Below are 23,846 nucleotides of genomic sequence, written 5' to 3' on the forward strand. Positions count from 1 at the left end.
CAGTCTAAGAATATATAATATTAACTTGTCTGAAATTGCTCCTTTGCTTGTTTGAACTAAATTGTCCAAAATGGTGGAAAGGTTTACTCTGTTATTTTGTTTTTAAATTAAAAATAAGGAAGGGGTTGTTTCTAAGGGGTAAAGCATTTGTCTAATGCATACAAGGCACTTGGTTTAATGCCTGACATTGCAGAAACAACTTCTTTCATCATTGGAAAGTAACAAATAGTAATCCAAAAAAACAGGTTAACTAGATTTATAGAGGTGTCTATAGATTAGCTGAGAGAGCAGGGGAGGGGCGGATGCAGGTCCCAGATAGGGAGGTGCTCAGCAGATGTGAGCTAAGAAGAATAAGTGGGGTCCTAAATAATGCAGGAATTGTGGGAATGCTTTCCTGAAGTCCCTTCTGTGGCACTAAACATCTCAATATCACTCTTTTCTAGAAGTGAGACAGAGTCCGAGCCTTTGGCCAGGCTGGGGCCGGCTTTACTCTTCGTCCAGCACTTACCAAACACTGTCAGGTGCCTCACGAAGCTCACATCCCCCGCACCATCCTGCAAACATCTGCAAACAGGACAGCCAAGGTCAGGCACTCTGCCTGGGAACACACCTCACCTGGCTCTTGTGCAACGCCTCTTAGGATCTGCTGGGGCCTTGCTCACAGGTTCTCAGGCATCCGTCTGTCTTCAGAGAGGCAATGGCCTTATCTGAAGCCTTTAAACATCAGAGCCAAACTGAGCCATGAAGCAGGCAGGAGGCCTAGACACCAGCATCGCAGGCAGTTCTGGAGAAGGGTGTCGAGGCAGACAGGACCCTTGCCTGCCTCTCAGAGAGTGGCTCCAAGCAACTGGTTTGGTTTTGGCTTTTAAAAGTCATCAGATAGCCCCCAAACCCAGCTATTCCTGCTCTGGTTTCAGAAGTCACCTTCTTCTCTTACAGAGCATGGAAAGCCATGGGCAAAGTACCAAAGGTGGTTAGCTGGGAAGCTCCTGCGGCCTGTGTCTACAAATCCCAGTCCCGAGATGAGTCTGTACCACCCTCCCCTGTAACTTCTGTTATCATGAAGTACAGCACGTTAGGGTCCCAGCTTTGGGGAGACAGTGAGGTTTCCCACAAAGAAGATTGTTCCTCGGGATGTTTAGGAGCAGGGGTAGGCCATGGGAGGGACTCAGAACATCTAGGTGCCAGGGATTTGTCCTGTTTGATCCTGTGCCTTTGTCTCTCTATGATGGTTGGTATGTCAAACTAGGCTGGATCATATAACAAAGGTCATATCCGTGAGGCAATTTCTAGGTTAATTAAGGTGGGAAGACCCACCCTAAAGGTGGATGGTACTGTTTTATGGGTTGGAGCCTAGCAATGAATAACAAGCAGGAAGTGAGCGGTACACCAGCCTCCCCTGCTCCGCGCGACCAGCTGGCTCATGCTCCTGCTGCCAGGCCTTCCCCATCATGATGGACCGTATCCTCTCAGACTGTGAGCCAAAAGTAAACTCTCTCTTTCTTAGGTTGTTTTCTTGTCAGGTATTCGGTCACAGTTACAAGAACAATAACTAATAGATGCCCCAGTTCCAGAGCAGGGGATTCTCACTCACTTGAGGGCCCCAGAGTAGCCGAAGTATGGTTCCCTGGAGGAGCAGGCACACTTGTCTGTCCCCTTCCCCGCACACAGTTGGCAAAGGCTGGGAAACGTCTTTCCATCCGCACAGGGGGCGCAGCTGCTGGAGAAGAACGTGGCTGCTGCTGCTCGACACAGAGACACAGGCCACAGGGTGTGAGCTGGCTAAAGCCATCAGATTGTACAAGTGTGAGAGAATTTCCTGTCTGTGGACATCTCCCAAGACTACTCCTAGCAAGTGAGTATGTGCGGGGAGTCTGCTGTAGGTGGCAGGCAATGCCCACGACAGAGTGAATGGATGGATGACCCAGGGGCCGTGTGTTTGAGAATCATGCTTATGTGTGTTCAGGGATCAAGCCTATGAAAATGCTCCCCATCTTGTCTGCTGCAGGGGATAAGAACTGCTGACCCTTGAGCTGGAGAGATGCCTCATAGCTTAAGAGCACTGGCTTCTGCTCTTCCAGAGGTCCTGAGTTCAATTCCCAGCAACTGTACAGTGACTCACAACCATCTGTAATGAGATCTGGTGCCCTCTTCTGGCCTGCAGGCAGACATGCAGACAGAACACTGTATAATAAATGAATAAAAATCTTTAAAACAGAAAAAAGAAGAACTGCTGACCCACATGGAAACAAGATGCGACTGGTGACATGTGCCTTGTTAATTTATCAACACCCCAGGACTGGAGAGATGGCTCAATGGTTAAGAGCACTGACTGCTCTTCCAGAGGACCTGGGTTCAATTCCCAGCACCCACTAGGAAGTTCATAACTGTCTGTAACTCCAGTTCCAAGGGATCCAACACCCTCATACAGGCAAACCAATGTACATAAAATAATAATAAAAAATTACCAACCCCCTATAGGGCCATGCAGAACACTGAAGAAGACAGGAACCCTAGTAGGCCAGTCACTATGCAGTAGTTATCTCTTCCTTGCATTAGACAAGAGCCCACCCCACTTCCAGTTCTTCTATATGCAGAGACTGTGGTGGCTCATGGGATCTCTGATTTGAGGGGAGAATTGGTAAATCCTGCTGGTGAATCAGCAGAGAAGCAAGCTAGCAGCCACTGCCTTAACTGCCCAGGCAGAAGTCCAGTGGTCACCAAAGCAAGAGAACACCCTAGAAAGGTCAAGATGCAAGGCTGTAGTTCTTTAACAGACTCTGTCAGACCCACACAGTTGCCTGTCCCTGCCTGTTACAACATGAGTACTGCAAAGGTTGACAGCACAAAAAAAAAAGGGCATGCCTTTGCAGAGTACAGGATCTGGTCGCCGTCTTCAAGGCTGAAAAGGTCTGGGCTCACTGTGGCTCATCCTATCTGCTCAAGAAGCCCGGAGCACTCAGGGATGTCCTAGCATTAACCCAGTCATCCTGTCCTTGCCCAAGCACTTGCATTAATGTATGGAAGCCTGAGGGCCTAGTGATGCTTCTGGGAGCCCCAGAGAACCTTCCTGGGAGGTTTGGAGGGAGGTGACCTTCCTTGGAGTCTTTCAAGGATAGCCTTGCCAAGACAGACTGCTATGGCTCCTGGGAAAGGGAAACTGACGGCTCAGAGAAATGGAAGCGTTGCTACTGGGAGAACCCTCAGTCAGCTCCTATGGGCTGCTGGTGCACGCTCTAACTCTGTCTCAGAGAACATAGGACATGTGTGTTTGTCAGTGTCTGAGCCGTGGCTAACTTGCATTATCAATGCAACTGGGTTTGGAATCACCATGGAAACACACACCTGGGTGTGTCTATGAGGCTATTTCTAGAAACGCTTAACTAAAGAGGGAAGATCTACCTTGAACATGGGTGTCACCATTGATGGGATGGGAGCCAGGATAAATAAAGGAAGAAAGCAAGTTGGGGATCAGCAATGCCTCAAGCTGTTGCTGCCTGGCCTTACCCAGCATGATGGACTGTACGCTCAAACTACGAGCCCATAAAGTCCTTCCTTCCTGATGTTGCTTTTACTTGGTATTTTTATAGCAACAGAACAAATGACTGACTGTGTAGCCCCAACATAATCCAGTTAGACCACCCAGTGAGGGCACCTAGCTCCAGCTGTCTCACCTGTTTCCAGAGAGCCAGAAGGAAGCAGTTTGATGAGGGGAATATACCACCCAGCAGACCAGCCCATTCCCGCGTGGCAGGACTTCTTGCCCCGGAGCTGGTTCAGTTGAAATCCTGTACCCTTCTTCACCAGGGCCACAGCATAATAATGGGTTTGTGGATCTGCAGGTGAGCAGAAAGAAAGAGAAGCCTAAAGAAAATGCATTGTTACAACTAAACCTTCCAAGGCATTTGCAATGTGGAACTTCAGAGGGTCCTGGGGACCTGCACCAGCCTCTAGCAAGAAGGGCAAAAAGAAAAAAAAGAAAGAAATGGAAAGTGCCTTTATCTGACAGGAGGAGACAAATGACCCCTTTCAAGGCAATAAATTAATATTGCAGATGTTCCCTGACTTACAAACTATACTTGTTAGCTTTGCTTTATGGTAGGTGCCAATGCCAGTAGATCCTTCAGATTTCCAATTTGGTCTTTCAAATGCAAGAAGATTCCTTCTTCGGAATCTGGGCAGAGACTGTAAGCCATGGTGTCTGGTCAACCATGTGTTCACGGCAGGAAACAAACACTAGTCCATGGCACCATCTTGCTAAACTGGATGTTTGCCTGACTAGCTGCATCGAAAGCATCTGGACTTACAACATTTTGAGTTTATAATGGGTTTAATCTGGGCATAAGTCCATTGTAGGTTAGGGTACCTCCAGGGCCATTTTGCTGGGCTCTGTTTTGTTTCTGCCAGTCACCTCAAGCCTGCAGAGCTAGAGGCTTGCCTGCTCCATTACAGGACTTGTGGGCGTTCCAGGGACCACAAGCTTTAGATCTAGTCGCTGGACTGTTGCTGCTTCTATATGGCCTTTTCTTCATTCTCTGGGTCTCTGCTTACAGCTCAGCCACAAAGGTGAAGATGTGAGCGGGAGATGCAGACTGGCCCCAGAATACATCAGGGGCCTGCAAGCTAGAGTCGGACTGAGGTGGGCTGTGTTCCCACACACTGATAACAGTAACCCGCAAGAGTGGGAAAAGGTAACTCTCCCCTCACCCACTCCGCCAGAGCTTCTCTTCACACTAGACACAGATCTGTGTTGTATAAGACCTGTGGGGGGCAGTGTAAGGAAGAGCTTTGCGTGTCCTTGGGAATGGTCTCTCATTGGCACAGCCCTAGGGATGGCTAACAGGTTCTGGATAACACCCCTCTCAGGATGTGACCATCCCACAGACCACAGAACCAAGGTTGTCCCCACCAGCATTCACAAAAGCCACTGCTTCCTGTGGAGAAACACCGCAGCCTTTGTGGGCCAGTGAACAACACTGCCAAACCGAAGAGCTCCAGAGACACGGTCCCCTGTAATGTGAGTGTGACGGTTAATGTTTACCATTAACTTGGCTACCTTTGCAATCACCCAGGAGACACACCTCTGGGGGAGTTTCCAGGGAGGCTGACCTGAGAAGGGAAGACCCACCCCTTGAATGTGAGTGGCATCATTCCGTGGGGTGAGTAAAACCAAGAAGAAAGGGGGCTGAGCACCAGTCTCTCTTACTGTCCCCCAATCTCCGCTTCCTGGCTACAGATGCAATGCGGCCTCATGCTCCTTCTGCCATGCCCCTCCCACCGTGGTGGACTCAAGTCCCTGCCAACCCCTGTGGTCATCATGTCACACCAGTGACACCGGGCCCCAGGGAGAACACACCGTCTTTTGATCCGTAGTATTCTGCCATGATAGGTTTCAGGTTGTGGTGGGGCAGGCCAGCCTCAGCCAGCAACGCTCCATCAATGGTCACAGCATCTGCTTTGTTGGCCTGAAAGAAAAGAGACCAGCCATGTGTGAAACTCATCACCCCTGGGGAAGACTCTTCTGGTGTCCTGCCAGAGACTTTGGCTCCATAGAATCTCCCATAGCTCAGGCCTCTTCCTCCTCGTTCCTGTCTACTCCATGAGGCTGTTGAGGGCTGAAAGAAGTTACTGCCACATGCATGATGTTTTGTTTTCCTCCTCAGCCTTTAGCCAACTGACACTTGATTCACTAGCCTCATCCTTGGATTGCGATGGTCTGTGAATGTGGGAACACCTGTCTGTTTTGTTCCCTGGTTAATCTCAGCACATACGTGAGCAGCTAGGAGGGCAGGTATCCACATGTGTCCACTGAGTGAGTATGAGACCTGCAGAATGCATCCATCCTTGAGAACTCATGCTACATCTTCCACATCTGGTTCTCAGAGATCTGTCAGCCAAGGGTTCCTTCCTCCCTGCAGGAAGCAGCAACTTCACAAGCTAAGATGAAGTTGAGTCATTTCCTACCCTCAATGCAAACCATTCCTTCAATCTTAGTAATTAACATCCTTTTTCCAGGATTGGGGAATGAACTTAGGACCTTGTACATCTAGGCAAGTGCTCTACCCATGAGCAATATTTCCAGCTCGCTCTCTCTCTCTCTCTCTCTCTCTCTCTCTCTCTCTCTCTCTCTCTCTCTCTCTTTGGTTTTTCTGAGACAAGGTTTCTCTGTAGCTTTGGAGCCTGTCCTGGAGCTAGCTCTTGTAGATCAGGCTGACCTTGAACTCACAGAGATCTGCCTACCTCTGCATCCCCAGTGCTGGGATTAAAGGCATACACCACCACCGCCCAGCCTCTCTTTTACTTCTTAAATGCTTGAGACAAGGGTTAACTAAGTTGCTCACACTGGACTTGAACTGACCCTGTAGGCTGGAAAATCCTTAGAGCCTCCCCATTAACTGCATTCCAAGCCTGGAATTCCAGTTTCTAAATTAGCTTTTAAAGTAATCTGGGTTTTTCAGGATGCAGTTTAGCACAGCCATCCCTCAGTGTCTGAGGGAGATTTCTTTTGACATGCCTGCAAAATATCAACCAAGGCTTGAGTCCCTGATAGGAATGGAGTGGAGTTGTGCACACCCCATGCCGATCCTCTCATATACTTTAACCTGTCTCAAGACTATGTGTAAAACTAACACAAGGTAGAAGCTGGGTAAACAGTTGTCACACTGTGCTATTCAATGAATGGAAATGAAGAGTCTGCACATGTTAAATACAGATGTAATTTTAAAAACAAGATTTTGATCTGTAGTTGTTTGACTTTGCAAATTCCATATTAAAATTATTTTATAATATGTTTTCATATATATGGATGGATATGCATATTTGTGTGTATAACTTAGGACATTACTGAAGACACATATCAAAAGTCAACTCAAATTAACTTGGAAAAAGACACATATACTGTTAAAGGTCAAAGAACAAGGTCACTAAGCCTGTGAACCACTGTGAACACCATCAATGTCAAGACTGAAGACAGGGGCTTCAGGGATATCCCAGTGGTCAAGACTACTTATTGCTCTTAAGAAGGACCCGTGTTCTCAGCACCCAGTAGTGATTCACAACTACCCATAACCCCAGTTCAGGGGGATCCAACACCCTCTTCTGACCTTTGAGGACACAGGCACATGCATGGTATGCAGACATACAACATACATGCAGGCAAGACACTCATAAAGTAAAGACAAATAAATATAAAAGGAAGGACGGAAAATAGGAATAAAATGGAAAGCAAAATGAATGGACTAGACATGAACTCCAACCATCCCCAAGGCATCCAGCTCATAATGACTTTTCTCTACCTTCACTCAACTTCCCTTCCAGAGTCTTTCCTCTGCAGGTCCCAACAGCAGATGCAAAAAGACGTCTGAGATAGTTTAGCCTCCTCTGCAATATCATAGGGACAAATGGCTATGACAAATCCATCTCTACTCTCCCATTATCTGTTTCTGTTTGTCCCTATCTCTCTCACACATACACATGTGCACACGCACACACACACACACACACACACATGCATGCACACACACACACAATGACAAATTTCGTAATTTTAAAAAAACGGCTTTTTGCACTTAAAAATGCAAACCCCACCAGCTATGGTTATCCACATCTTAGTTCCAGCACTCCGGAATCAGGAACAGGAATTCTATGAGTTCTGGGCCAGCAAGCTCTGTATAAAGAAATATTCTTATTTATTTTTGAGTCTCTATAGATTCTCTTGATGTATTAGGTTTTGGTGTCTTGCAGACATGTTGCTAAACTTGAAGCCCATATTAGCTGCTCGATTAAGTTTATGACTCTTGCTCCAGGTGAGTGCTGGACAGCTGTAGTCTCTCTCCCCTGCAATGAGAAGTATAGAAAAAGAAAAGGCGCAAACTTTCTTCTGCTGACAGCGACTTACCGCGATGTCCTTGATGCACTCGGGGTACGAAGTTTTCATCACACAGCTGACAGATGGGCCATCTGCAGGAAGGACTTTCTTCATGTTGTCACTGAAACTGGAGCACTTGGTGGCCTCACGGTCGGACACAACACACCATCTTACAGTCCTCTCCGGAACAGCCAGACACAGCCCTAGCGGAGAGAGAGCAGAGACGTCAGGGATCCATGGCTCTCACCTTCCTCTGCTAGCAGAAGGGATCGAACAGGAGATGAAGAGCTGACTAAGGGGACTGGATCAACGACCCAGAGAGATGGTACAGTCCTTTAGTCTACATCCAGCCCGTACAGAGAACTTGAGTTCGGTTCCCAGACCTGAGTCAGACAGCTTATAACCTCCTGTAGCTCCAACCCTGGGGATCTGGCACCCTCTTCTGGCCTCTGTTGTGGGCATTGCACTCACATGTACAACTCACCTAACGTGTGAGTGTGTATGTGTGTGTGTGTGTGTGTGTGTGTAATCAAAAATAAATATTTTAATGCTAAAAAAATAGAATCAACTGAATGCCATCCACAAACTAAATTGGCTACTTTCCTCATGGGAATTCTCAGGACCCATTTTTTTTCTCTCTCCTTTCCTTTATATTTAAAAAGGAAAAAAAGTTAAAATCTCCAAAAAAGATAACCACAGTATTAGCAATAGGACACAGAAAGACCACTCCTAAAGAGATACTCAAAATTTGACAATGGGGACTAATGAAAATAAGCACACAAATACTCATGGCAACACTATTATTTTCAATAACTAAACAGAAAGACCTTCATGTTCTAAAGCCTGAATGAGTCTCAAAAACAGCAAGTAAAAGAACCAAGCAAAAGGGCTCCTGGCAATGTGATCACATCTGTGCAGAATATCTAAACAAAACATGCCTACAATTCCAGTTCCCTAGAGGCTGAAGCACTCTGTCTCAAAACAATCAAACAAACAAAAAACTAAGGGGCTGGAGAGATGGCTCAGAGGTTAGAGCACTGGCTGCTCTTGCAGAGGACCTAGGTTTGGTTCCTAGCACCCACATGATGGCTCACAACTGTTTGTAACTGCTTGTGGTATTTCTAACGTAATTGGCCCCCATAAGCTCATAGGGAGTGCCACTATTAAAAGATGTGTCTTTGCTGGAGTAGGTGTGGCCTTGCTGGAGGAAGCATGTCACTGTTGGAGGTGGATTTTAAGGTCCAATATATGTTTAAGCCACATTCAGTATCTCAGACCACTTCCTGTTGCCTGTTGGCCAAGATGTAAGAACTCTCAGTTCCTTCTCTAGTACCATGTCTACCTGCATGCTGCCTTGCTTTCTGCCATGACGTTAATGGACTAACCTCTGAACTGCAAGTGAGACTTTCCTTTATAAGAGTTGCTGTGCTCATGGTGTCTCTTCACAGCAATAGAAACCCTAAGACACTCTAGCTCCAAGTGGTCTGATACCTTCTTCTGACCTCCCTAAAGCTCCAGGTACATACATGGTCCACAGATGTACATGAAAGAAACACACACAGAGACACACACACATAAAGTAAATAAATCTTTTTTTTAAAAAAAAACTAAACTGAAAACAAAGCCAGGGTGTAGATAAGTTGGTAGAATGCTTGCACAGCATGCAAGAAACCTTGGGTTTGATCTCCAGCACCACGTGAATTAGACGTGGTGGTGCATGTGTATAATGCAAACTCTTTGGGTGGAGGCAGAAAGCTCAGCAATTGAAAGTCATTTTCAGCTACATATTGAGGTTAGCCTGGACTGCATGAGATCCTGTGTCAAAAAAATTAATTCTTTTCTAAAGAAAGCAAAGTGCTCGTCCCCCATATGCTGAGGGGAGAAAGAAACCATTGCTGATCACTCAATAGGGGCCAAGTTCTCGTCTGAAATAATGAAAATAGTGCTGGTTAGTTTTTCATTGCCAACTTGATACAACTTGGGAAGAGAGACCCCAAGTTGAAGAATTGCCCAAATCAGATTGGGGCAAGTCTGTGAGAGATTGTCTTGATTCATGACAGATATGGGAAGGTTCAATCCACAGTGGGCGGCACCATTCCTAGGCAGATAGACATGGGTTGAGAGCTAGCTGATGGAACTGGAAAGATGGCTCAGTAGTTAAAGGAACTTGCTCCTCTTTCAGAGCTAGTGTTGGGTTCCCAGCATCCATACCAGGCATCTGACTGTGTCTCCAGTTCTAAAGGACCTGATGCTCTCTTCTGGCCATCAGGGGCACTGTACACAACTGGTGCACATAATGACAAACACACACACACATATACACACATGACACATATAAATCACACACACATGCACACACACACACACACACACACACATGATTCCCTTTGAATGCTTGAATGCTATTAATGAATAAAGAAACTGCTGTGATAGGGCAGAACTTAGGTAGATGGGAAAGACGGAACTAAATTCTGGGAACAAGGCTGCTTTGGTCTCAAAGCAGGGTAGGCAAGGCCACTATTGCCTTTGAACAGGACTATTGTTACGTGATGAAGACTTCATCATAACAAGCCTTTGGCTCTGTTTACCCTCCACCTCAAGATGTCTACCCTAGATATCATTTATCACAGCCTCAGACCAGGCAAAGCTAAGGGGAGGAAGATCCAATCATGGTTGAGCCAGGGAGGGCTCTTCTCCGCACACGAGTCCTTCCCTGGAGGAACCCACTCTCCCAACCTGCCACGGACCGGCTCAGGAGAGCCACTCAGACCGTGGGAGAAGCAGGGTCTTGGTAACAGGAAGGCACAAGTTCGGCGAATGACAGACAGACACAACACACAAGAGAGTAGTTGGAATCTGCTGCAATTTTACTAAATTCATGTGTTCATTATATAGTATTCAAACAAAGAACAAACCAGAAGGTCATGTGTCATCAGTTGGCACAGTATGAAAGCTTCTCTTAGTCACATTATCAGGGACAGGTATTAGACATAAAACATCCTTAGAAAAGGAAATCTTGTCCTTGAGAACATAAACCTCAGTAGAAAGTTTCTGTCTCATTATCACTATCATGGCCCTTCCTCTTTCTAACCCTTTCTTCATATCATCTAGTGACCAAATATGCCTAATCAGCTCTCTGCACCTGTGGAGATATACTTCTTAGTACCTTCTTATGCCCCAGACACCATGGGGGTTGGGATCTAACAAGCTTATTCATAAAGTTCAAAGTATAACATAACAGTCCTTGTCCATCAACATTAACCCATCTATTCCCTTGCTCATCATACACCCCATATATGACAAAGGTTCTGCTGTAGTCTTATACATTCCCATACTGTGATTCCCTATCCCAGAGCTGTTCCTGAAGAGAATGATCCTTGTCTTGTATATATAAAGACTATCATTATTATGAAAGAAATTGTGCAAAGCTCATATCCCACATAGCCAGCTAATCGAGAAACCTATCTATGCCCCAAGGGCAGCCAATACCGGGCTATCTGCCATTGACCTCCAGGAAGCCTAGTCCCATGGGACACGTCACTCCCGTCCGGCAATATGTCATGTCACACAGACGACACTGGAGTTGGTGTGGCACCAAAACAAGAAAGGGTCTCCGGCATTTATGTGTTTAGAATTCTGCCTGCCTCTAGCCACATTACCTCAGTTTTCAAGCAACTATTTTTTTTGGTGGGGGGCGGTAAACACAACATTTAAAAAAATATCTGTATCATGTGGATGCCATGTGTGGAGGTCAGAGAACAGTTTTCAGTTGGCTCCCCCCAACCATGTGGGTTCTGGGGATCTTACGTTGTCTGTCATGGTATTGATTTCTTTTACCGCTGAAGCAGTAAACCCAAGTTTTACACAACGAAATCAGCTTCGAGAGGGCAAAGGGCAGCCCCCGGGGGTTGCACAGCAGCACGCCTGGCAGGTGCATTCCAATCCAGCGTGATCGCTCTTCCCTGGGATCATAGTCTGTCCAGCCACAGAATAGGGTCCCCGAGGTGGCTGGCCAGCTAGTGACACCTGGTCCCCTCCCCTATAGAACCCGGGAAAGCCGGCATCCCGCCTGGCTCTCAGGACACTCACCTAGGGTTCCCGCGCATAGGAGGGCACAGACAACCAACCTCATTCTCAGCTGTGTCTTGGTTGCGCTTTCCCGAGCCTAGGTGCGCTTTACCCAGCAGGCAGAAGGTTGACTGACGAATCTGCCTACTGGGAAAGGTTCTTCAGCCCCAGTCCGGGCTGATCGCCACCGCCACACCCTCCATCCCTTCCTTATCTGGCCAAGCAGAAACCCAGGCTGCTGGGGACCGCTAGCCTGGGTCCCTGGGTGAAAACAATGGTTCTCAGGGAAAGTTGGTGTGCACATGTATGCGACCTTAACACAATTTTCTTTCGGGAATTCTCACTTCTCCCTAAGGACTCTGGGTTGATCAAGCAGTTGTCCTCCTGCTGTCTTGCCACCCATCGCCAGTGGCGCCGTCCTTTCTGTGACACAGTCCGCAGTCCATAGCCCCCTCTTCCCACTGTCCCACCACACACGCCGGTAGTGTTGTCCCAGTTGGTTGAGGCCTGGGTCAGGCACAACTCCGACCCTCACAGTGTTTCTTGCCTTCACTGAAGCATCCCTGTCCGCAAGGCTATGATCTCTGCCTAGGAAAAATCTGATAATTTTAAATAAAACTTTAAGAACTTTGAATTAGCTGATCAGTGGTGGCATATGCCTTTAATCCCAGGACTCTGGAGGCAGAGGCTGGCGTATCTCTGTGAGTTCACAGAAAAACCCTGTCTCAAAACACCAGAAAAACAAAACAAACAAACAAATAAACAAAAAAAATCTTTGAATTAAAATATAGTAGGTCTACAACGAATCCTGCAAACACAGTGTAATTAGTTATTACTGAGAAGCCTCCCACAGAACCAGCCCCACATTAGGAGTCCGAGTCCCTGCGGAGCATCTCCTACCTGGACTTGTAACAGAAACTAAAGTCTTCTCATTTCTGAACTCTGTAGAAATGAAATCACACAATTCAAGGTCTGGCTTCTTTCACTCAAGGTTAAACTGGTGCGATTCACCGACGCAGAGGTGTGTAGCTAGCTGTCCGCCAGTTCTCTGAGTGGCATATTGTTCCATACTGTGTGATTGGAGAATACTCCATCTCTTACCCTGATAGCTGTAGTACCGGGTTTCAATTCTTACAGATAGTGCCGCCAGAAACAAAATTTTAATTTCATTTTGTATGTGTTGCTAGGATGTGAAAATGAAACAAAACACAAAAACAGAGCCTGGTGTGAAAGCACCTGCCTGAAATCCCAGCCTTTGTAAGGTGGAGGCAGTGGGATTAAGAGACCAAGATTTCAGCTACAAATCATATTGGAGGCCAGATTAGGCTAGAGACCTTGTCTCAAAAAACAAGCAAATAGGGCTGGAGAGATAACTCAGTGGTTAAGAACTCTGCTTTTCCAGAAGATCAGAGTTTTCAGTTCCAGCATCCATGTCAGAGAGCTCAACCACCTGCAGCTCCAGCAACAGGGGGAAATCCAACACCTCTGGCCTCTGTGGATGCTCACACTCATGTGCATATGCAGATAATTAAAAGTGAAAGAAATCTTAAAAATAAATAAATAAAAGACTCATCAGAAAACCTCACAGTCTTTGCACATTGAGTTTGAACCTGGTGATTTTGCTAAGTTATTTTGTTAAATCTAAGTTTCTTCTTGGTGCTTTTAAGATATACATTCTTATATCTTTTATTGAATAATGCCTGTTTTTTTTTTCTTTTCTGATTTTTGTCACTTCCCACCCTCACCCCAGGCACAGGGAGGGGAATCATTAGGAGTTCTGGAATAGTCTGGTACAAGCCTTTTAGTGCAAATAGGCAAGCATTTCTTCAGAGCACTTTGCCAGGAGAACAATTGTCCTAGTTGAACAGATCCTGAAAACCCTTAGTGCCAGGCCAAAAAGCACCCAAAATGGTTATTACAGGAAAATGTCTATTGCCGTTCTGTTTTTAGGTGTTATTAGCAATGCTGAGGCTTTCCCTTCCTTTATGAGTTGCCTGCATGCTTAAAAACAGGACTGGGATTGGTTTTTTTTTTTCTGTTCTTACTGAAATAATGATCTGATTTCCCTGCCTTTTCTGGGTGTGGGAAACTAACCTGGCAGAATGTTATGTTAGTTTTGTTCTTTGTTTTTGAGACGGGCTGGGTCCTGCTATAAACATCCCAAGGGCTGGAAATATAGGGATATTTAGCCACATCTGACTTCTAATTGGTTTTTTGTTTGTTTTGTAATGGAGATTGACTCTAGGACCTGATATTTGCTAGGTAAGCATTCTACCACTGAACTACATCTCTAACCTGATAACTGAATTTTAGATTTATTTTATTTTATGTGTTTTGAATGCTTTGCTTACATGTGTGCCCAGTGCCTGTGAAAGTCAGACCAGGGTGTTAGATCCCTTAGAACTGGAGTCATAACTGGTTGTGAGCTACCATGTGGGTACTAGGAACAGAAGTTGGGCCCTCTGCAAGAGCAACAAGTGCTCTTAATCACTGATCTCTCTGCAGATTTTTAAGCATAAAGTCATTATTATATTTCTGCAATAAATCTCATTTGGTCATTATGTGCAATATTAATCCATGCATTGTTGAGTTGGTAAATTTTCTTTAGGGTTTCTTTCTGTATCTATTTTCTGAGAACAATCATTCTGGAGGTGGGGAAGATGTCTCAGGATCTCCCAGAGAACCAGAGATTGGTTCCCAGCACCCATATGAGGTAGCTCACAACTGCCAGCTCCAGGGGATCTGATAGCCTCCACAGACTGCAGGGTATGTACCCAGACCTGCACTCGTGCACATATACCCACACACAGACATACATGTAACCAAAATGAAAACACCTCTTTTTTAAAGAGAGAGAGAGAATCTTGCAGTTCCTCTTTATTCTCATATCTGTGTGATTCTCCTGCCTCAAGCTTCCCAGCAGCTAAGATTAGAGATGTGCATCGCCACACCCAGATTGATTTTTATAGCTATAGAAATAGTCATATTTTTCTAATATTTTAAATCTGAGTATAGGGAAGTATTGTCTTTTACTTATTGTGTTTGAGCATTTTGGCTGTCTGAATGTCTATGCACCACATGCATACCTGTGGAGGCCACGGGATCCTGGAGTTACTAATAGATGTTAGCCACTTTGAGCACTAGGAATCAAGCCCGAGTCCTTGGGAAGAACGACCAGTGTTCTTACTGCTAAGCCATCACTTCAGCCAAATATTATCTTTTAAGAAATTCATCTAGGGGCTGAAAGATGGCTCAGTCAGCTGAGTGCTTACTGTGCATGCATGAGGACTTGAGTTCAGATTCTGACATCCAATTTCAAAACCTAAACAGAGGGGCTGGAGAGGTGGATCAGAGGTTAAAACACCGGCTGTTCTTCCAGAGGACTCAAGTTTGATTCCCAGCACCCCCATGGGAAGTTAGAAATGGAGATTTAAAAACACAAAATTCACTTTAGCTGGGTGTGGTGGTACACACCTTTAATCCTAGCACAGGAGGCACGTCTCTGAGTTCAAGGTCAGCCTGGTCTAAGGAGTTCCAAGACAGATAAAGCTATCTACACTCACATAGTGTACGACTCAAACAGGCACACACAGACATGTAAATAACAGCCCCCACATACAAACTTCTGACTTTGTTGATTTTTCTGTATTGTACACTCATGTTATTTCACTGATTTCTGCTTTATTGACTATCTTTGGATTTTATCCTTTCTCTAGCTTTCTTTCCTTTTTTGGTCAGGTGACAGGGTCTTGCTATACACTCAGTCTAGCTTGGAACTTTCTGTTCTCCCAATTTAACCATGAACATTTGAAAAAGAAACCTTCACCATTCTAATCCTAGGTTAGGTTACGGTGTCTGGTAATGATATACGATGTAGGACTCAAGCATTTATCAAACAGGTGAATAAATGCACAGAAATGTCCTGAAAGTAGATTGAGCAATCTCTTCTGCGGGTCTGTAAGAAAAAAAAAAAACACTTGAGTCCAGAGGTGACCATTCCTCCTAGAGTTAATGATCCACCTAAAGCTAATACACCCCAAATCCATAAGGGTCAAAGTATCTACTGGCCTGAGTGGAACATGCTCTGAAAATGTCTCATGTCCAGGGACAAGCTCATGTAGTAAAGAAAGGACATCCAAAGGACTAAAGTCATGGGCACAGGCTGTCAGTCACCAGATGGAAGGTTAGAAAAGCTGGACGTCATGGCTCGAGTCTGTAATTACAGTGCTTGGGAGGCAAGAGAATAAGGAGGGTTTTTTGTTTGTTTTTTGTTTTGTTTTGTTTTTTGAGACAAGGTTTCTCTGTAGCTTTGGAGCCTTTCCTGGAACTAGCTCTTGTAGCCCAGGCTGGCCTATGAACTCACGGAGATCTGCCTGCCTCTGCCTCCCGAGCAAGGGGAATTAAAGGTGTGTGCCACCACCGCCCAGCTGAGAATCAGGAGTCCAAAGGCAGCCTTAGCTACACAGTAAGTTTGAGGCCAAACTTGGCTACATGAGACTCTCCAAAAAAAACACCAAACCAAACCAAACCAAAATCTGAAAGGTTAAAAGAAGAAACAGTTTTGAAAATTTTTCGTCTTCGGGCATGTGTTGTTTCTGTTCACCAGACACTATGCTAAGTGTTTTCTTAATGCTAATTTGTGATAAGCTCCTAAGAAGTATTTGGCATTTCTTTTTTGCATCCAGGAGGAAAGGGAAGCAGAGCAGTTAAGAGATTTGTCCAAGGTTCAATGAGTAGTATATCAAAGTAGGCACCTGCTTCCACAGTTCATGTATTTGCACATGGGCTTGGGTATTTGTCGCAGGAACAGTTTTACACCCTAACCCTAACTCTAACACTAAAGGAAACCTGTTTCACAAATTCCTGAGGAATACTGTCCTTTATCCAATCTCCACAAATCTAGCGTTCAGTTTGATTTAAACCAAGATTGTCATTTTTTAACGCATGCACTCCCTGAGAGCTAACAGTAACTAATTCAGAATAGGTTATGTTGGCACCAGCTGCCATAAGACTTGCCAAAGCCTCAATGGTTTAATGGAGCAATTGACTTTTTACTGGCATATAGATCAGCTGGCAGCTATGGTGGTGATTCATGGGGGTGGTATCCTTTCAATTACCCAGAGATCTACACTCAGAAATATGACAATAAAAAAATGTGTGTGTGTGTGTGTGTGTGTGTGTAGCCAATTTGTAAGAGTTGGTTCTCTCCCTCCAACATATGGGTCTGGGGATTGACCTCAGATTATCAGGCTTGGCGACAACTTGCCCTTATCTATTTAGCCACCTCACTAGTCCCAGCTCTTCCATTTTAACATGTATCAGTGTGTTGTTATCTAGAGTAAGAAAAAATGTGGGACAGTGCAAGAGGTTTTCGTGGAGCTGGAAATGATATACACGATGATACATTCTATTGGCCATAATTCAGTCATATGGCATTCATTCAGATCAGTGGTTTTCAACTTGTATGTTGTGACCCCTTTGGGGGGGGGTGTCAAACAATCCTTTCACAGGGATCACATAGCAGATATATCTGCATATCAGATATTTACATTATGATTCATAACAGTAGCAAAATTACAGTTATGAAGTAGCAACAGAAATACTGTTATGGTTGGTGGATCATCACAGCATGAGGAACTGTATTAAAGGGTCACAGCATTAGGAAGGTTGAGAACCACTGACTGGGATGTAAAGTGGACTCATTGCTTATTACCATCCAAAACCCCTGCTAGCTCACTTAGGAGTGAGTTCTCAGTCCCCTTTTCCAGCCGCATCTGCGCTCCTTAGAAATGGAATCCCCGACTGACAACCTCTTTCCAGCCCAGTACAATGTCATGTAACGGAGGCTGCTGTGCAGTGATTTCCTCTGCATTGAAACAGTCATCATGTAAGACACAGGATGTTCATGATACTTAGGAGACACAGAAAATGTAGAAGACTCACAAGGACCCTCCACACGATAATATAAGCAGTCAGCAACTGCTTATGAGGAAGAGACTCTTTGTAGTTGCTTGCAAGTTGGACAGTCATCACAATGGTGGGGTGGGTCTTTCAGAGGTACAACTGCCTATAAGTTGACTGTCTGGTATTCTGCAAATAACCCCAAGTTTACCAGACTAACTGCAGTTATTTCTTTGGTTACCGCTTTCTAAGATAGTCTTTTCCTTTTTCACATTTCTCTGGGAATAGTAACAGAAAAGGAAATAGTCACATAAAAGGAGCAGACATCTTGGGTCTTTGTTTTAGTTCAGGTCCCTCCAGGAAAAAAAAAAAAGTAACTTTTTTTTTTTTTTTTTTAAGATATGGTCTCACTAAGCCTAGGCTGCCTATGTGGGCCAGGATGACCCTGAATTTCTGCTCCTCCTTCCTCCACCTCCAAGTGCTGGGATTGTGGGTGTAACCCACCACAGAGGATATGCAATGCTTTGAATTGAATCTGGGCTTTGCACATGCTAGGCTATCAACTGGGTATATCCCTAGACTCCAAACATACTTTATTTATTTATTTATTTATTTATTTATTTATTTATTTATTTATTATGTATACAATATTCTGTCTGTGTATATGCCCAAAGGCCAGAAGAGGGCACCAGACCCTATTACAGATGGTTGCGAGCCACCATGTGGTTGCTGGGAATTGAACGCAGGACTTTTGGAAGAGCAGCCAATGCTCTTAACCTCTGAGCCATCTCTCCAGCCCCTCCAAACACACTTTTTACATAAGATTTGTTTGTTGTTTGTTTTGGTTTTTGATACAGGATTTCTCTGCATAGCCCTGGCTGTCCTGTAGTCACTCTGTAGACTAGGCTGGTCTCCAACTCAAAAGATCTGCCTTCCTCTACTTCCCAAGTGCTGGAATTAAATGTGTGCACCACCATGAGATCTTTCTAATGGTTAATTTGATAAGTAAAAGACCATAGGTTTTAAATTCTTATTTATTTATTTATTTATTTATTTTATTTATTATACACTTACCAGAAAAGGGCGCCAGATCTCATTACAGGTGGTTGTGAGCCACCATGTGGTTGCTGGGAATTGAACTCAGGACCTCTGGAAGAGCAGCCAGTGCTCTTAACCTCTGAGCCATCTCTCCAACCTGACCATAGTTTGTTTTGTTTTTTAAATGGGGAAATAAAACAGGAAGAGAAAAGGCATCCAACAATGTGTTAATAAGTCAGTTACCACTGCCAAGACTGAGGCTTAATTCCACTGGGGAAAGTCTAGGGACCAGAATAAGTAGTCCTATTCAAGGGGCACACAAATAAAGGTTTTCTACACCATCCTGCCAGCTATTTTCCATGGGTCATACATCTTCCCGACATCTGCTTTGTTGTGCAGGCAGCACAGCAGACTCCTCATGCCAGGGAACACCTTCATGCAAAGAAACACTTGCTGGCTGGTGGAAATTCCCTGAGGTGTGTAAGAGGCATGTAGGAGTCCAAATGAGAAATGCCTCCCATGGTCTTGGGCATTTGAACAACTGGTCCCCAGTTGGCCGTTGTGATGACTAGTTTTACGTCTTGTTGAGACAAATCAGAGTCCTTTGGGAAAAAAAAGAACTTTAGTTAGGAAATGCCACCACTAGATTTGCTTGTGGCCCATGTTCTTTATTGATGTGGAGGGCCTAACTCACTGTGGGCTGGGTGCTGTATGAAAACAGACCGAGCAAGCCACAGCTGTAAGCCAGTAAGCAGCACCTTTCCATGGCCTCTGCATCAATTCCTGCCTCCAGGTTCCTGCCTTGAATTCTTGGCCTGACTTCCCTGAATGATGGGGCTACAAGCTGTATTTACATAAAATTCTTATTCTTTGAGTTGCTTTTGGTTATGGTGTTCTATCACAGCAACAGGAACCCTGAAACACTGGTGTTGTTGCAGGAGGTTTAAGAAATGCACTGTTGAGGGCTGTACTGACCAAGGCTTTTCCTGAGGCCCTGATGTACAGAGAAGGAACATGCTTGGCAGGCCCAGTAAACATGCTTGGCAAACTCAGTAATGCCCTATAAGGGATCTGTGGCTTCAGTTCCTGAACCCAACTCTTCCCACCTAAGGGACTATGCTTATCAGTCCAAGGCCACTGTGTACCTGTTTGTTATGTTCTTGAGATACCCTGTTCCCCTTGGGTAACAGTGATTAGCTTCCTGTTGACTTTGTCCCGTTTCTCTCCTGGAAATAGTATATAAGATGCTGCACTTTTTAATATGCTTTCTTGGCATGAGACACAGCTTGAGAGACCTCCTCACCCATAATTTTCTGTCTATCTTCATCTTCTCATCTAATGGCTACCTCACACTTAGGACCCTATCACTGAGGAAGGACCCGCTAGCCCAGGTCAGTGCAGTCATTCTTGGACAAAGGGCACCACTGGAGGCTGGATTCTAGGAATAAAAAGACTTGCCTACTTGCAGTTTGTTCTGTCTTTTATTTATAGTACAAGGTGTGAGTTCTCAGCTGCCAGCTGCTGTAGTGATATTTCATGTGTATTTAAATAAATAAAGCTTGCCTGAATATCAGGGAGTAAAACAGCCCCACTGGTCAGTCTTACAGACCAGGCAGCAGTGACACACACCTTTAATCCCAGTAGTCACACTAGTTGCCATAGAAAACACATCTTCTTATATAAATGGTGCCAGGGAAAGTGGATATTTGTATGTAGAAGAATTAAAAAAAAGAAACTAGATCCTTCTCTCATCCTGCAAAAAAAAAAAAAAAAAAAAAAAAAAAATCAACTCGAAATGAATCAAAGACCTTAATGTCAAACCTGAAACTCTGAAACAAAAATAGGCAAGGACTTTATGAATAGGGCCCTAGTTGCTCAGGAAATAATACCAACAACCGACAAATGAAATGGGACCGCATGAAGTTAAAAGGCTTTATACAAAAAAACAACAACAAAACAAAAACAGTTAATGGGATAAGTCCACAGAATGGTAGAAAATCGTTGCCAGCTACACACTTGACAGAGGATATCTAGAATATACAAATTAAAAAAAAAAAGTCTGAACAAGAAATCAAACAAACCAAGCAATAAATTAGCGTGTCTATCATCACCCTGCCTTCTTTCCGTTACAATTTTTGGCCGTGGTAAGGAGTGACTGAGTGACTGTATTCTTATGGAGGAGAGAAACTCACTCGATCAAAAGGGTCAGAAAGACCTTGACCTAATTCCCCCACCTACAAGCCTCGTGATAACGAGCGTGTCACTTCACTTCCCTTGACCTTAATCTTCAGGAGTATTTTCCCGTGCAAAGCCCAGCACACCGGGTAGCCATTTGCCGCGGGACCCCATGCTCCATGCGGGGCCTTATTTCTGCACGTCTGGACTTCTGCTGATCGGTCTGCCGGTCAGCAGCGCCTCGCTCCGAACCGTGGAGTCCCGCCCGGCCACTCAGGAAACAAAGCACACGCTCCCTAAGCCTCTCCGGACAGAAGACGCGCGACACGCCCCCTTCCGACAGCTCCACTTCCCGTCGCTGGCCCTGATGACGCCACTTCCTCCGGAAGAGGTGTTGCGTCCGCCTGGTTGGCGCGAAAGTCGGTTCCTGGCCTCGGCGCTTCCGGGTTCTGCTGCGTTTTCTTGGGGCTGGGGGCGTCCCCGGGGGCGGGGGCTGCGCGCCGGGCTGGCGCCCGACTCCAGCCACCGTCCTGCTGGCCGCGCGCCCCCCGACTTGGTGCCCGTGGGCCCTCAGGCTCCACCGAGGTGAGCGGGCGCTCGCTCCTCCGGGCCGACTGGGCGCCCGGCATCTCTTGCGGCCTGCGCGGCCCTGGTAACCGGCGGGTGGGCCTCAGACACCCGGAAAGCCGCGGCCTGGACGTCCCACGAGCCCGCCCTTTCCCTGGGAGCTGGGGACAGTCGCGTGGGCCTTTCGGGGGAGCGCGCAGGACCTTCCACAGTGACTGCTTGCGTTTAAAGTCAGTTGACTAAGAAGCAAGTCTTGCGGGCCCCGGGTCCCGGCAGCCGCCCTCTCCGTCATCTTTAAGCCCGGCGCAAGTGAATGTCTGTTAACTGAGGGGTCCACAGCAAGGGCCTCAGTGTATTCAATCAGGGACGTTAATTTTCTTTTTAGCTTTGCAAGGATTCGTGTTGCCTCCCCCACCCCCATCTCCCTTCGACTTTGTCCACATTCTGGGGTCTTTTGCAAACATCGTGAATGGAACCGTGGGCAGAATCAGATGTCGATTTCTTAGGCACTTTTGCCTGCATAAGAAAACAGTTGATTTGCAGACTGGGCGGTGGTGGCTCACGTCTTTAATTCCATCAGGCAGAGGCAGGCAGATCTCTGAAGTCGAGGCTGTCCTGTCCTACAGAGCGAGTTCTGGGACAGCCAGAGCCACACAGAGAAACCCTGTCTCAAATAAATAAGCCAGGCGGTGGTGGCGCTTGCCTTTAATCCCAGCACTCGGGAGGCAGAGGCAGGCGGATCTCTGCGAGTTCGAGGCCAGCCTGGTCTACAAGAGCTAGTTCCAGGACAGGGTCTAAAACTACAGTGAAACCCTGTCTCGAAAAACCATAAATAAATAAATAAATAACAGTTGATTTGAATGGAACATTTAATTCCCTACCTAACTTATTTTGTTCTTTTTGACTGCCTTATTCTTACAGTTCAGCAATGTCCAGAAATGACCAAGAACCGTTTTTTGTGAAGTTTTTAAAGTCTTCAGACAATTCAGAATGTTTTTTTAAAGCTCTTGAGGTAAGAATAATTGGATATGTCTTATTTGATGCTATGAGCTCGTTTTTCATATTCTAAATATTTTTTATTGGATTTTTCTATCTTAGAAGTGGATATTTTAATGGAATTTTGCTACAGCATGTGCTTAATATAGGTTTATCATTGTTACTTAATTTCTAACTAAAGTAAGTATACCATTATGTATTTTGGGGGGGTTGAAATCTTTTAAGATAATTGAATGTTGAGTTGCAGCTCTCTCTCCCTCCCCCTTTCTCTGCGTGCGTGGGTGTGGGTGGGTTTGTGGGGGGCCAAGAGGTCCATGCCTTCTGATGTCAATCTCCACCTTTTTTTTTTTTTTTTTTTTTTTGGTTTTTCGAGACAGGGTTTCTCTGCAGCTTTTTTAGAGCCTGTCCTGGAACTAGCTCTTGTAGACCAGGCTGGCCTCGAACTCACAGAGATCCGCCTGCCTCTGCCTCCCGAGTGCTGGGATTAAAGGTGTGCGCCACCACCGCCCGGCTTCCACCTTATTTTTTGAAGCTTGATTTGAAAATCCCTGGATTGGAGGTTCCTCCCCTGATGCAGAAAGCCAGATCCAGCCGAATTAATGAAACCAGGTTTAATAAACAGAACAAAGCAACTCCGGGTGACTCTCAGGGGAGGCAGGAGAGAAATCACTTGGCAGGTCCAGGGACCAAGTCTTAGATACCCCATAGGCGTGGTCCTGAGCATCTCAGGGAGAGGAGCTGCCGCCTGGTGGGCTTCTGAAGGCGGGGTCTGGAGAGGGAGAAGTGAGGCTGGATTCCCAGCTGAACATCAGGGCAGTGTTTGGAATTGGGGGGGACCAGAGCAGACATTCCCAACAAAGATCACTAGGATCCTTCTAATCCGCCCCAGTACTGGGATTACAGGAGCACTAAAAGGCAGAGGATTACTGTGGATACTTGGAATCCAAGCAGAGGTCCTTGAGCTTGCACAATAAGCGCTTTACTGACTGAGCCATCTCCCAACCCTCTTCTGCCTTGGAGTTCTTGACAGCTGTTTTGTCTACTAACCCCATTGATTCTTTGGGCAGTGAGAAACTTTGCATCACAGTGCAGAAGTTCTGGTTCATTGCTGAAAATGTGATTCATTATTCACAGCATAGTATGAGATGGGAGTGAGGATGGCCTTGCATTAGGTTTATCAGTTCATGCTTGCAGACAAAAATACATCATTAAACATTCATTGGTGTGTGTGTGT

General features: G+C 45.6%; 2 protein-coding genes and 1 long non-coding RNA gene across 7 annotated transcripts in view; 1 reads left to right on the forward strand and 2 right to left on the reverse strand.

The window, feature by feature from the left end:
* Positions 1–12,112, reverse strand: part of LOC119810276 (inhibitor of carbonic anhydrase) — a 39,134-nt gene extending 27,022 nt beyond the window's left edge. Inside the window, exons 1-6 of the mRNA XM_038323680.2 lie at positions 11,957–12,112; positions 7,898–8,070; positions 5,357–5,465; positions 3,675–3,836; positions 1,595–1,742; positions 509–564 (exon numbers count right to left, since the gene is read on the reverse strand). Of these exons, the coding sequence (XP_038179608.1) occupies positions 509–564; positions 1,595–1,742; positions 3,675–3,836; positions 5,357–5,465; positions 7,898–8,070; positions 11,957–11,999 (691 nt within the window). The 5' untranslated portion in view covers positions 12,000–12,112. The remainder of the gene's footprint in view (positions 1–508; positions 565–1,594; positions 1,743–3,674; positions 3,837–5,356; positions 5,466–7,897; positions 8,071–11,956) is intronic.
* Positions 12,113–18,970: 6,858 nt separating this feature from the next.
* LOC119810030 lies at positions 18,971–21,352 on the reverse strand. 2 transcript variants are annotated; one of them, XR_005284708.1, is made up of 3 exons: positions 21,113–21,352; positions 20,504–20,627; positions 18,971–19,476 (listed from the first exon to the last, which is right to left on the reverse strand). It is a non-coding gene; the product is annotated as an uncharacterized LOC119810030 (long non-coding RNA). The 2 variants fall into 2 exon arrangements; XR_005284707.1 differs by having other exon boundaries at positions 21,109–21,352.
* Positions 21,353–21,451: 99 nt separating this feature from the next.
* Topbp1 (DNA topoisomerase II binding protein 1) overlaps positions 21,452–23,846 on the forward strand; it is a 51,436-nt gene continuing 49,041 nt past the window's right edge. For all 4 annotated transcript variants that reach the window (XM_038323637.1, XM_038323638.1, XM_038323639.1 and 1 more), the window contains exons 1-2: positions 21,452–21,634; positions 22,538–22,628. In XM_038323637.1, coding sequence (XP_038179565.1) covers positions 22,545–22,628 — 84 coding nt within the window. In that variant the 5' untranslated portion in view covers positions 21,452–21,634; positions 22,538–22,544. The remainder of the gene's footprint in view (positions 21,635–22,537; positions 22,629–23,846) is intronic.

This window comes from Arvicola amphibius, chromosome 3 (assembly GCF_903992535.2).
Source record: "Arvicola amphibius chromosome 3, mArvAmp1.2, whole genome shotgun sequence".
NCBI lineage: Eukaryota > Metazoa > Chordata > Mammalia > Rodentia > Cricetidae > Arvicola > Arvicola amphibius.